The sequence below is a fragment of the Globicephala melas genome, chromosome 6 (assembly GCF_963455315.2).
Source record: "Globicephala melas chromosome 6, mGloMel1.2, whole genome shotgun sequence".
Taxonomy (NCBI): Eukaryota; Metazoa; Chordata; class Mammalia; order Artiodactyla; family Delphinidae; genus Globicephala; species Globicephala melas.
The window spans coordinates 36838024-36852456 of record NC_083319.1 but is presented as its reverse complement, the minus strand read 5'-3'; the positions used below and the strand labels follow the sequence as shown (position 1 = coordinate 36852456).

The 14433-nt window shown below is 37.0% G+C and overlaps 1 protein-coding gene across 5 annotated transcripts in view; it reads left to right on the top strand.

Annotated features, from left to right (window-relative positions):
• RECK (reversion inducing cysteine rich protein with kazal motifs) overlaps window positions 1-14433 on the top strand; it is a 71831-nt gene that overhangs the window by 2893 nt on the left and 54505 nt on the right. For 3 of the 5 annotated variants that reach the window (XM_060300761.1, XM_030884234.2, XM_070045725.1), the window contains exons 2-6: window positions 6941-6999; window positions 8165-8239; window positions 9160-9196; window positions 11753-11838; window positions 13408-13455. In XM_060300761.1, coding sequence (XP_060156744.1) covers window positions 6941-6999; window positions 8165-8239; window positions 9160-9196; window positions 11753-11838; window positions 13408-13455 — 305 coding nt within the window. Of the gene's footprint in view, window positions 1-6940; window positions 7000-8164; window positions 8240-9159; window positions 9197-11752; window positions 11839-13407; window positions 13456-14433 lie in introns of those variants that run through there. The other 2 variants (XM_060300762.1, XM_030884237.2) reach the window with 2 other exon arrangements.

Sequence of the window (14433 nt, the reverse complement as noted above, 5' to 3'; positions counted from 1 at the left end):
TTTCTGGTCTCCTCAACACCCCCAGCTCTCCTCCCCAGCACCTCTAGTGTTCCCTTTGGAGGATGAGATGGAACCCTATGCTGCAGTCTCAGGATCTGTGTGTCGTGGCACCTGATATTAGCTCTGTTTCCATTTAAGATATTTTCTAATAGTACAAAAGAGAGAAAGATGTAACATTAAGGGCTAGGTTTCAATAAGTTGACATTTAAGAAATTATGTAATAGTCAGCCTAGAATCCTGAAAAAGAATGTAATGAATTTTAAGTTAGAAAAAGCAACCGCCTATCTGGAGGAATGTAATAAGAAGCAGATTCTCTTCCCTAAGAACTATCTTGGCCCACACTGTACAAAGAGCTAGAGTTGGTGATAGACCAGATATGACAGTTTATTCTGGTGTGCTACTAAAAGTTATCTTATATCCATAGATTTAAACAGTCTTTCATTAACCATGCTTTTCACCATATGTCACTTCTGGAAGAAAGTGGGACAATATCAAGGAGGTGGTTTTTATTTATTATAAATGTGTTTTTTTAAAAGAGCAAAACAGATACTACAGGGGTTTGTTTATTCAAAAAATATTTGCATGCTTACTATATGCCAGGCACTGTTCTACGTGCAGGGTTGCTGCTCTCAAGGGGCTTACTCTAGCAGAGGGGAGACAGGCAATAAACAGTTAAATAAAATGATTTCTGGTAGGGTTAAATATGCTGTGAAGGAAATACATAGATGGTAGCGTAGAGCAACAGTCCCCAACCGTTTTGGCACCAGGGACCGGTTTCGTGGAAGACAGTTTTTCCACGGGGTGGGGGGCGGGGGGAGGGGGATGGTTGAGTCGGTAATGCTAGCAGTGGGGGAGCAGCAGCTGAAGCTTCACTCGCTCACGCGCCACTCACCTCCTGCTGTGCGGCCCAGTTCCTAACAGGGCCGTTACTAACAGACCATGGGCCACCAGTCCATGGCCAGGGGTTGGGGACCCCTGGCGTAGAGGGGAGTGGTTCTTAACATAGTGATGACAAGAATGGCTTCTTTGAGAAGTTAAGGTTCTGAACTGAAATCTGAAGACCGAAGGTGCTGTCCTTAGAAAAGGCCCGGGTGGAGACCAGGAAGTACATAGGCCCTAAGGCAAGAAAGAACAGTAGGTCAGTATGGTTGCAACATAGTGAGCAGGAGAGTAAACCAGGGCTAGATGGTGCTGGGCCTTGCAAAAAGCCACGTAAGGACTGTGGATTTTATTCTATATGCAAATAAAAACCAATGGACTTTTAAGTAAGAGATAAGTGCTTTGATTTCTATTTTAGATCACGCGGGCTGCTGAATGAAAAAAAGTGATCGTAATAGGGTAGGAGTAAAAGCAGAGCTACTAGAAGCCCATTTAGTAGTCGAAGCAGGAGATAACGTCTTACCGTAGACTGGTGGTGGAGATAGAAGAGGAGAGAGTCAAGATATATTGCTGTTGGATTGGATGTGGAAGTGAGGGAAGGAGGCAGTAAAGATTATTTATAGATTTTTACCTTGAGCAACTTAGTGAAAAGTAATGCTATTTACTGAGGTTGAGAAGATGGGTAGGACCAAGTTGGAGGGTTGGCAGGTGAGTCAGGAAGAGAATCAAAATTTGCGTTTTTGTATGTGTTTAAGATGGATATTAGGAATAACTCCCCTTGGTCCATTGCTTTCTAAACTTAATTTCATGCCTGTAAGTATTCCATTCAGCAGATATTTGTTAAGGGGTTAATAGTGCCAGACACTGATAGGCACTAGGTATATAATGTGGTAAGCAAAAACAGACATGGTCTCTGCTTTCGTGGGGTTTAAGGTTTAGTGAGAACATCAGACATTAAATATCACCAAAAAGTGTATAATATCTACACTGCTAATATTTATGTGGTTATATTAGTACATATCCATTTATATTCTAAATCTGAATGTATTTGAGGAAAAATGTGATTTAGTCAAGTAACGGGTGCCGTAGAGCACATAGATTACATGAAGAAGACTTCAAGAAAAGTATTAAGAGAAACATTTTGACCATGGACTATACCATTGGGAGCCAGACATTAATATTTTCATATCCCTTGTTTTACAGGTGGGTGTCCTATGGCATAGAATGGGGAAGGGAATTATCTGAGAGTACTGGGTATTAGCATCTGCAGGGAGGATCTGAGGAGTCATTTGCTTTAGTTGTTTCATAATTATGAATGATAATGTGTTAAGGCTCTTCTGACCCCCAAAAGAACAGAAACCAAGGTTGCTCAGGATTAGGGAGCTAGTTATATAGCATCTAACAGGGAACACATGGAAATCCAAGCATAGGAAATTGAGCACAGCACAACCTCAGGAACTGCTGTGGGAACTGGAAAGCTGCCAGCAACCAAGACTACTTTTAGAGACAGTCTCTCTCTACCTCTCATAGAGTCTGTCTGTACATCTCTTGCATTTCACACTCTCCACCAACCAGCTTCCTCATTTTACTCATGGTTTCTGCACACCATAAAACTTCCTCAGCCCCAGCTCATCTTGACCTTATAGTTGCAGAGCCCACCACCAACTGGCTGTATACCTCTGTGCCTGTGCATATGATTGGGTCCAGCTTATCTTCTGACCTGGGTCAAAAACTCATATGATGTTTGCTAAATCATGGCTTGGTCACCGTGTGAAATATGGTATGGCAGTGGTATAGTGGGAGAAATAAACTTTTTGTACTTTATTTTCTGATTAAAAAGGCATTGTATAAATAGGAAATTATTATTAACCAATGAATAAATACAAATTTTCAAGCTGAGCACTGTGCTAAATGGGTACAAGAAGTTTCTGTTCAATCTGGAGATACCATTAGTACACACATGAAATTATTAGAGTTAAGTGTTAAAGCTTCCAGTTCTGACTGGAATCGTAAGACATTAAATAACCAAAAAACCAACATAGCCTGGAGTTGTTGGAGAAGAAAGGCTTACTAAGAGTTGAGATGAGATTTCAGCCTTGAAAGATGTTTAGGATTTATGTCAGCAGGAAAGAGGGCACTAAGCACTTCAGGCAGAAGGCTGTGTTCAAGGTAAATGTAGGCTTTCCTTGTTAAAAAGTAATAGAAGATCAGGGAAGGGGAGGTAAGAAGATGACTTGGAAAATTTAGAACTGGAATAGCAGGAAGCCACTGTAGGCCCTTAGATTAGAAGAGTGACATCATGAAAGGTCTATTTAAAAAATTAATCTGGCACTCATTGATAATAGAAGAGAATGAGCATAATTGGCTGTTGTAGCAGTGCAGTATGAGGCAAGCAATGGAGAAGGATATCCATCTGTCTAGATAAATAAAGTGGTATGACAAGATGTTAGCAGTGTTGAATCCAGGTGGTGGGTATATAAATAATAATTTTATTGTTTGGCTCTTCCTTGGCTGATGATATATTTTATGTATATACACAAACATATATATCATTGAAGGGATAAATGTGACAATTGTAAGAATGCATTTATAAGTTAAAGTTGCAGTTGTCATTTAAATGTTTTTAAAGTGATTGTCAATTTCCAGGCCATTATAGAAAAAAACATTTGGTTAAAAGTAAGATGAGATTTTTAAAATTAATGTATCTTTTTTATTTGAAATGACTGTCTTTTTTATTTGAAATGACTGTTTTCCGCTATCAACTTGGATTTAGTTTTTTCCCCTTCAATAGTGCAGGATATATATATTCTGTTCTAGTAATTCTCTAGGAATACATTAATTAGAAGGAATCTTTATTTTCTTTAGAAAAGAAAACAAGACTGGCTTTTCATTAACCAAATTGAATTACAGCTTTTGGGAGGCTTCTGTGGCAAAATCTCTTTTAACTTCAAAAATCCTATAATTCTGTGAATATTTTAGCTTTAGATTAGGGTGTGTATTTGTTTTTTTTAAATGCTGGTTGGTCTTAGAAGTTGCATTTTTCCCTTGTGGCTGGAGCATGTGCTTCCTGCTTACTTGCCTATCTTTAGTAGACATGTGGTCCAAACCAGCAGACAAACCTTGATGTTTCTAATTATTGGATGATTCTACTCGCATATTTCTAGGTTACATTAATACCTTCTTAAACCCAATATACATGGCCTTTAGTAATCAGTTTTTGGTTTTTATTAATTTTATAATTACAGACTTTTGGAATAAGAATGCAAAATATGACGCTCTTCCTTATGTCTCTAATAAGGATAACACCTGTGCTATTTATTTTCATCCTGTCAATATCAAGTGTTATTTTGAACTAATTTACCTTTATCTGCTCAGTTCCATTTTATGAAAATAACCAGAGTTTTAAACTATTCTTGAAGAGCTAGAAATTAGGTTAGAATTAAATTATAAAAACAAAACATTTCTAGAATTCACAATGTCTTCTCTTGTATAAACCATTAGGCTTTGGAGAGTTTTTTTGCACTCTAATAGTTCAGTGACCCAATTAATCCATTTTAAAAGCTCTAAAAAAGACAGAGACCTTTAATTGCCACATTAATTGCGTTTGAATCCTCTGCCCTCATTCTTAATGAAGGCATATGACTTGATATCTATTTGTAGATATTTATTTCTTAAAAAATATGCAGTGTTTAAGATTCTAGTAAGTTTTTGTTGTTTCAAAGAAAGAAAAATGTAACGATGACTAAGGTTAAAAATAAAGTGTGGAAAATGTGATGGAGTGTAGGTCCCCTAGCCTGTTCTAGGAGGGTGGCAGTCCTCTCAAGGGAGGAAATGCACTATTACAGAGGAATGCTTGGTTGGGAGGGGAAAGGGCATTATTACCAGAAGACTTCAGGCTGCTCTCTTTAATCCCATTTTGTCAGAAATTTCAGAAGACTTTTGGAAAGACTAGAAGGAAATATGTCAAAATGTCAACACACGTTCTGGCAGGACAGTGGGAATATTAGGTCATTTTTCTTCTTATTTTCCAAATTTTGGGGTTTCTTAATGAAAAAATGAATTATTTTAAAATTTTAACTTTGGTGGTCACTCCACTATAAATTTGACCTTCACCATTAAATAGGAAAAAAACAGGCCTTTATATTTTTAATAAAACCTTTCATTGTTATTGGAGTTTTAATTATGACATGTTTTATGTTTCTGTTCTAAATAGACCTTTGCTCCAAGAAACTTTTTTCCAAAAATCCTTAGGCCCAAGTCAGACTCTTGTCTGCCTGACTGTTTACTTTTTGCTAAGCCTGTGCTTATTGGGACCATATGTTATCCTGAGCTATCTTTGCTCTTGATCAGCTGGATTTTCTGCCCTCGTGTGACCTTTGTTGTTGGAGGATAGTAGAAAGTGGCAACAACTTGAGCACTTCAAAAGAGCACATCAGTATCACACAGGAGACTCCCCCCCTTTTTTTTCTGCCTGTCTTCTCCATTCTAATGAGGCTGGGGACGTAACAGAATCTTAGAAGAGGGGGTCGGCATGGTGTGGCATGGCAGGGGAGAAGGGGTGTTGTGAGAAAGTCTCATGAGTGATTGCGCCCTCCCTCGAGTTAGTAGCTTCTGAGAAAGCAACTACAGCCTATAAACAAGGAATTTTTAAAATTTCTGAAACTTAATGGAATTTCTATATGTTTTTCAGAATTTTAAAGTCAAATGTTTAGAACTTTAAGACAGCTTTTCCCACATAGTATTAGAAAGCCAGCCCCACAGTAGTCTTTTATGAAACTAAATATAGTGATATAATGTCACTATAATATCACTATATATCACAGTAATATCATATACCCTGTCATTGTTTTATGGATTAACAGTGATTGGTTTTGAACTTAAAGGAGTTGGTAAGAGCTAAAGAGGACCTTTTTTATTCATTCATTTCTCCCCAATACTAATCCTACCTTCAATCAAAAAAGCTCTGCTTTCACGTATACTGAAATTATATAGATTTCATTTAAAGAGATTATGTTGCATATATATATATAAAACCATTGTATTGATCTAGCTGCCTGAAATATAGTATTTTTATGTCCTTGTCTCTTTTGACTTAGCAGTCTAAACAGTCACTGATCAATGTAGTATCTTTTTTTTCCAGTCAGCATCACTCTAGAATAGTAACATGCCCCTGCTGATTATCTCTATCACCAATTTGTTAATTTCTCTGGGCCCATAATGCTGCTTGGCAAATGTTTCCTTTTCTCTGATATTTCTCAAATTGGCATTCTGAAATGTTAATACGTGGCATGAAAAAAAGTATTCTGTGCTTTGAGAAATCTGTCTACTTAGATCCCTTTTTAGGAGATTAATGATGCATATTAACATATTAAAGCCTACATAAAATCCTACAGAAAAGAATTCTCTTTAATTTTTTAATCCTTTGTTTCCCAATTTATTTGAACATGAAACATTTTCTCTTGAGGGATAGATATTAACAATTCATGAAACAGTGTTTCATAGAACAGAAGTTTGAGAAACATTTATAGTTGCCTTCTTTATTCTCTACGATGGCTGTTCCAGACCTCTACAACCTCACCTCAAGCCCAACACCATCTCAATCCTTTTTGTTTTCAGACCTAATCTCTACTTCACTGAGATAATGGAGGCTTACATGTAACATGTCCAAAACAAAATTCACTATCTTTTTATCATTTAACCTTACATTATAGGTATAATAATAGAATATAGCCCATAGGGTAATAATGAGGGTTGAATGAGATAATACATAAAGCAAGCAGTAAAATTCTGGCATGTAGAAAGTACACAGTACCTAGTAACTGCTATTACTAAATGACAGTCTCCCCTATTAGGTTGTAAGCTTCTTGAAGGCAAAAACCACATTCTCCAACACAGCACCGTCCTTGACTTGAAATAGGTACTCAGCAAAGGTTTGTTGAGTTAAAATGGATAGTAATAGTAATAATTGTTGAATAAATGGTTTGTGTAACCATCTGGCTTAGCTTAATCATCATGTTTATTTAACAGTAGGCAACATCAGGTGTTTATTTTTTCTCCCTAGGTGCGCTGTGTTGTAATCATTCAAAGGATAACCAAATGTGCCGCGATGTATGTGAGCAGGTAAGCTTACATAATAATTGTAGAAGATATTATTTAGTATAATTGTTTTGGAGAAATCTGCTGGGCAGCACTTAAAACAAGTGTTCAGAGTTCACATCACCAATAATGGAACAAATTAACGTGTGTCTGCTGACATGATGGAGCACAGTATCTTAAGTAGGATTCTTGCCCAAAATACATAACCAGAATCATGAGGAAACAATAGGGCAAACCCAGATTGAGGGATATTCCTCAAAACAACTGCCTGTACCCTTCAGAGGTATCAGTGTTATAAAAACAAAGGCTGGGCTTCCCTGGTGGCGCAGTGGTTGAGAGTCCACCTGCCGATGCAGGGGACACAGGTTCGTGCCCCGGTCCGGGAAGATCCCACATGCCGTGGAGCGGCTGGGCCTGTGAGCCATGGCTGCTGAGCCTGCACGTCCGGAGCCTGTGCTCCGCAACGGGAGAGGCCACAACAGTGAGAGGCCCGTGTATCGCAAAAATAAAAAAAGAGAGAAAGAAAAACTAACTGGAGATAAATCCTTTTTCATTGTCGTTAGCATTCATAGACTTTACAATCTTGACTATTTGCAGGTAATAATATATGTAATGATTTAAATTTACAGAGACATCAAATTACAATTGCATTAATTAAAGTTGTAGTTGGAAGTGAGCCAACTAGCCTGATGAGTGAACTTGTCAACCCCTCAGCAGCTTTATTTAAAAGATGGCTTTGTCTCTATTTTATGGAATTCTGTGGAGAAGTTTTTGCTACAGTGCTATTCACAAAGTTGTTCTTCACCAATATAAAGGGTATGGCATAGTCTATTTTTCATTGTGGTCAGTTGACTAAAAGCAGTTTATAGGACAGTTTAGAATAGATTTATTGTTTTTTCTTTTCTGTTTTTTTTTTTTCTCCCCTGTACCCTAACAGGTTAACAGCTGGTTTTCTCCATTTTTGATCATTAGACTTGCCGTATTTAGACTTTGTTGATTATTTGCCAAGCTAACCAACCTTTCAAGAAATATTACCTCACCTTAATTTAGATCTTTCCAAAGGTTTTCCGTTTATAAAGGGAAATTGGAAAATATTCTAGACAATTCATAAATCTAGAGGATAAGTTTACCTCCTCTATTTTCTTATTGAAAAAATGCCACAAAACTTTTTTTTTTTTTTGTCAAATAGATATTCTCCTCAAAAAGTGAATCCCAACTAAAACATCTGTTGCAGCGAGCCCCAGATTATTGCCCTGAAACAATGGTAGGTCTTATTTAACTGAACTATGGAAGCTTTTGTCTAATGAAGCACTCTAATGAGTTACTTTAGATTTAGCAAATCTTTCAGTGTGATTGGGGTTTGTGGTCAAAGTAAAATGTTAGATTTAACTAGGTACTTTAAAAAGATCTTCACACAAATTGCTAGATAGAATATTGTTTTTCATTGTTTATTTTATACCTATGATGTAGGTATATGACATATTCCAGTCTTTAAATTTCATTATAATAGTTTATCTGGAATTGGGAATTTTACTTATTATCATATTTTGACAATTTTATGAAAACCATAATAACTAAGTCTTACATATATTTTGATTTTTAAAAAGTTGGATTTGGGGTAAGGGAAAATGTGTGACTTCTCATTACTTCTGTCTTCCCATTTTCTGGTATATTATAGATACATTGCATGCCTGTCTGAATGTATTGCATGCATGTAACTTAAAATGCCTCTAATGCATGGGCCATCCTCAGCGTTTGGGATACTCCTGAGCCAGGCTAAGAAAGTCTGAGCTGGCATGAGGGAGCCTCCTTAGATAAGGTAGCTTGGGTTAAATGGGGGGGAAGGTTGATGATCAAACAGTTCTGACTGACATATTTTCCTTTAGTCACTCAACAGGCACTTTTATCTCTGTGCTTGGAAACAGTTATCCTAGTAAGCATCCTGAGTAACCATATTTGTCCTTAGTACTCTCAGATGGAAAGATGGGAAAGCAGCAAGCAGCATTTTTACATCTCAGTTCTGTTTTTTCTTCCCTGAATAGCTGGTTGATACTCATATAGTTCTAGATCATTGATTGTGTAGACACAAACATAATCAAATTAGCTATACATAATTTCTGTAGAAATTTTCATATTTAGGAACTGGTTATCTACATAAAAGTCTTTTGGTGATTACAATTTTAGGTTGAAATTTGGAGTTGTATGAATTCATCTTTGCCAGGTAAGCAATAGAACTGCAACATTTAGCGCTTTATTTTTTGAAACTTATTTTGTGATTGTAAAATCTGTGTCATAGTCCTGAAACCTAATGTTTACCCTTGAATTTCTATCCTCTCCTTCCTGTAGGCACCCAAATTTTCAAATGTATAATTAATTCTCATTCACTCAGTCCTTAATGGTACTCTTGTCTCCACTTCTACCATTCTATTGAAACTGGTCTTTGAAAGATCAACAGGATCTCTTGGTTCCTAGATCTTATGGCTTTTTCTCAGTACTTATTCTCTTTGACTTCCCTGTGACACTTGATATGATTGACCACTCCCTCCTTGTGACCTCACCTTGGCCTTGTGACTTTGCCCTCTCTTATCCCCACCTCCCCCACACACTGTCCCCCCCATAACTACCACAGTTATTTCTGTGTGTGGTCCTCTTCCCTTCTCTCTCCACATTCACCCTGGTAACCACATTCCTTCCCAGAACTGTTATCTAATCAGCTCTGGGAAGATAACTTTCAAATCCAAGTCATTGTTCATGACCTCTACACGTCTTTACCTGGATCTATGCATCCAGGTGGCATCTGAAGTGCCAATTCAAAACCAAACTCATCTTATAACTGCTTTCTCTTGTGAATGACACTCTAGACTGGAAGCCCTCAAGTCATTATCTCTGATAGCTTTTTCTTTTTAGCTCATTGACTCTCTTCTTGTAAAATCTTGCATCTATCCTCACTATTCCTAGTTCAAGCCTTTATGATTACACCTTTGGGGTAGATTATTGCAATAACCTTGTAACTGGTGTTTCAATACACCATAGCTGTCCTCCCCACCCCCTTCAAAAAAAATCCCTCCAGGGATATCCACTTCCATCGGAATAAAGGTCAAACTCCCTAGCCTGGTATTCATGGTCTCCTAGGATTAAAGCTCATTTTCCAGTCCTGGTTAAAGCCAGTGCCTTGAAAAAAAGGGGCTATATCTTATGTTTCTCTGAATTCTGAAGGCTCTCACACTGTTTGAAGTTTTCATTTCAAACAAAGTGGACTATTTGCTTCCTAGAATTGCCCACGTCCTTGCTTGTTCTCCCAGTTATCCCTCTCCCTAGTGTCTGCAATTATATATATGTGTGTATTGTTCCTATCAAATTGTAATCTCCATAAAGGGATAAATCATATATTTTATCTATCTCATAGCCCACAAAATACCTAATAGAGTGTCTTGTACATAATAGGGGTTCAGTGAATGTAAATGCTTGTTGAATAATTTAATATTTTCTAAGAGGCACTGGATATGTGAAAACAGCAGTAAAATGCATTACGGTGTAAAAGTTCACAGAGTTTATGACCTACATTGATTCCATTCAAAATTCTTTCTAGAATATGAGTGATTCTGAATAGCAAGCAGCAAAGATTGAGAGGAAGCTAACTATACTAGGCAATGGGACTAGATGGGAGTCTGTTGCCCTTTATACCATTAAAACATGTAGGGTTATAGAAGCTTATGATATGCAGGATTTTTAGCCAGTTTTAACAATTGGGATGGTTTATGATTATATTTTGAGAGCTTTGTCTGTCCATGGGCCATTTGTTTGCTTTGGTTTGTTTTTTAGCGGAATACTTCTATTTGTTATATTAGGTCTTAGTTTCGTGTAGAGAACTATGTTACATATTGCCTTGAATCCCTGACATTTTTAAAAAATGGAAATAATAATCTAATGTACATGTGGATTTGCAGATCTATGTATTATATGGAAGCAGCATAAAGCATTTCTTAAAAGAGATAAGAAGGAATTTGTAGCATTCCTACAAGTGAATCTTTTCTTTTTTCATAATTATTACTTATATCTCCTAATTTTATCCTAGGAGTTATTCATTGACGTTTATGATTGCAAAAAGGGATCTGAAAATTGCATTAGAACACTTTGTAATTTTATCACCTTTTGGTATCACTGTAATTTGGTTGGAGAAATAGAGCTATGCATAAATTGAACCAGAATAGTCATTTTGCCCCACAATAAAGTATACCCATCAAAGTCAGTCATGGCTCACAGGAGATGTTCCTGTCTGTTTACTAAGTATCAGTTTTTAAACAGCATCATGTGTTTTATGATATTCTAGGTATTTAATATTTTGAATGTTGGAATACAATAATACTCATGCCCTTTTTTGTTTGTTGGCTTATTAAGTTAAATTGGAATCCTTTCCTCTTCTGGTTCATAGTCCAAAGGTGAAGAAAGCCTCTCATTGCTTTCCTTAGCCTGTATGTCCTCTAGAGATTCTGTTTACCTAAGAGTGAGAATGAGCTAAAGAGAGTTTAGGGTGGGCAGGGAGAAGAGGGAAAAAAACAAAGGACCTGGTAATTATGCTGTGAGGGACCCTGAGAAGACTGATAGCATTGAGAGTAAGGGTGGGAGGAGGGGCTTCATACTTTGAGACCCTGCTATCTAAGCTAGCTTTCTTATGGACACCTGCTTTGACTTGTAGTGGTATCCATGAACCAGTTTGGCACTCTATTTGTGTTTGTCACTACTTATGACCAAAACATTTGAACATTTTCTTTTTAAGGTGTGTTTAAGAAGTCTGATGGCTGGGTTGGCTTAGGCTGCTGTGAACTGGCTATTACCTTGGAGTGTCGACAGGCATGCAAGCAGGTAACACTTGGCAATCAGGCTCTTAAGCAGCGTGGAGTAAAGTTTCAGTTTCGGCTGTGTCTTGGACCTAGCCTACCTCATATCTTTGGAGAGGTGACCCATAAAAGCTGCAAATTTAGCATTTCTTACATGGACCATTTCCTTTTAGACATGCTGCCTTTTCAGTTATGGCTGTTGCATGTAAGACCCTCAGCCTTCTCTTATTCTTTCTTAACTTCTATCTGCCACACAAAGAAAGAATATGATAGGAATCAAGGCCTTTTGTATTCTGCCTATGGTCATGCTTAGTCAGTGCTGAATGACTCCAAATGGTCGTGTAAATTTCAGGCATGCTTGGATGAGAGCAGTTGACACAGTTGGCTTATTTTGCTTTCATCTTCCCTCTGTCGTTCATCATGGGTTTACTCTGAGTATGTTCTTTTATACCTTCTCTGCCCCTAAGGTGAGCCTGACTCCTACAGTGAATTATGACTTCTCTTTGATTTGATATATCTCAGGTCCAATTCAAGTTAGGCCCCTGAACTCTTCCTCACTGTATGTTTTTCATAGTGGTTCCTCAGAGTGCTGTGGAAAAACTGGTCTCCTGGCTCCTCATACTCCAAATGGTGGGAGTATGGAAAACTGGGAAATTTAAGTGTCCCTAAAACTAAACGGGAAAGCCTTCTCTTATTTTCTCCTTCTAGTGACTGGTCTCTAGACAGGAGTATATGAGACATGGTGATGCCTTCACTTTCATACAGACCACTGAGCCACACTCTTTGGGCAGCACATAGCCTAGCTATCTGCTGTTCTCCTCCAGGCATTGAGATGAAACTGAGTTGTAGAGCATTTGAGCTGTAGTACATCTAGTGGGCCACAGAATAGTTGCCAGTCCATTCTGCTTCTTGCTTTCCCTGTCCTCATCAGCTGGTCTATTCAGAATTGCATGAGCCTAGGTGATAGAACGGGAGGAAATAGAACAAGGAACCAGAGTCCATGGCTCTGGAACTCCATCTCTAAATGAGGATTATCATCATGTGGAAGAACAGCCACCCCTCAGCAGATTTGTTTTGGCTTGTTTTTTATAGAAAGTGTATACTTAAATGTAGTAAATAACTTTCTATTTTTCTGTCTGTCAGTTTCCTCATCTGTAGAAGGAATAATATCTTCTACATAAACTTGTTAAGAAAATTACATAAAAATAACTTATTAATTGCCTGGCATTGCCTTTCACTCTTTAGTTGTCTCCTCTGTTATATATGGATCTTGGCTCATATGGGAACTTAAAACATGAAGGGTTAAAGAAAAAGCAAACTATAAATGCCCTAGCAAAGCTTCACAAGAAAATTCACTGCAGCAGAGCTTCAGAGCTTCACAAGAAAATTTGCTACAGAATGGAATTCAGCTTAAAAAAAAAGTCCTCTGATTTACATTTCCTTCAAAGTTATCTAGTTTCTGAAATAACAAAAGGACTGTGTCATTATGTGAGATTAAAGCCATAAAAGTGAGAGTGAAATTCTAGCATATCTGGAGCTAATGTTTGTTTAATGTGGATTAAATAAATTAATGCAGAAATTTGTTATTTTTTAGGCATCTTCAAAAAATGATATTTCCAGAGTTTGCAGAAAAGAATATGAGGTATGCATTTTATTTAACAAATTTGGATAGACTAATTAGATGTTATCAGAATTGATAAAATCACTCAAATTTTAAAAATGAATTCATCGTTAAATAAATTGCCTTTTACTTTACAGAAAATATGGCGTTGAGAAAAATGTCATTTACCTTTTTTTAGAAATGTTATAATTTTAATTAACTTGTTGAAATTAAACGTTAATTTGAAAGAAATGCCTAAATCACATATACAGAGGATTTAACCTATGATGTTTTCATAATAAAGCAACTGGTTGTATCCAAGGTTGTAAAATAGTTTTTCTTAGGTTCCATATCCTCTTTTGCCCCTTTTCCTATACCTTGATCCATCCAGGTATCCACTTTTATCAACTACCTCTAATTGGAAGAAACAAAATCACATTGCTAGCGTGAGTAGCTTCAGACTTTCCTAGCATCTTACATTTGGGGGGGAAAGGTACATACCAAATTACAAAGGCTATTAAATCTGAAGGACTCTTGTCTCCCAATGGTGGTGTTTCAAGCACTGTGGTATCTAGATTGGGTGTGGGGGGGAACAGGTTGAGGAGGGGCAGAGGTAGAGGAGGTATTTCACATCAGACAAATATGTACAAAAGATTGTCCCTAATGTGATAGAGCTCCTCACTGGGACTACTTTGTTCAGTTCCTAGAACTTCATTGTTAAGTATGACAATATTATTTTTTATAGTGTAAGACCGTGTAATTAAGAATACTTAAGCACATATGCCTCATTCATCATTTGTATGTATAAACATTGAGATTCCTATTGCTTTTAATAGTCTGTATTCTCTTGGAGAAGAAAGATAGAACAACTCTCTTAACTGCTTCTAGATTATAGTTCTAATTTTTTTTTCTTTTCTCAAAGCCTGTAATTATAGCTCTCGATTAATATTTTGGAATTGGAAAAATCTTATTTATCCTTTGTTCCTTTGTACTATTGCTAAGTTATATCTGTTTCTCTGA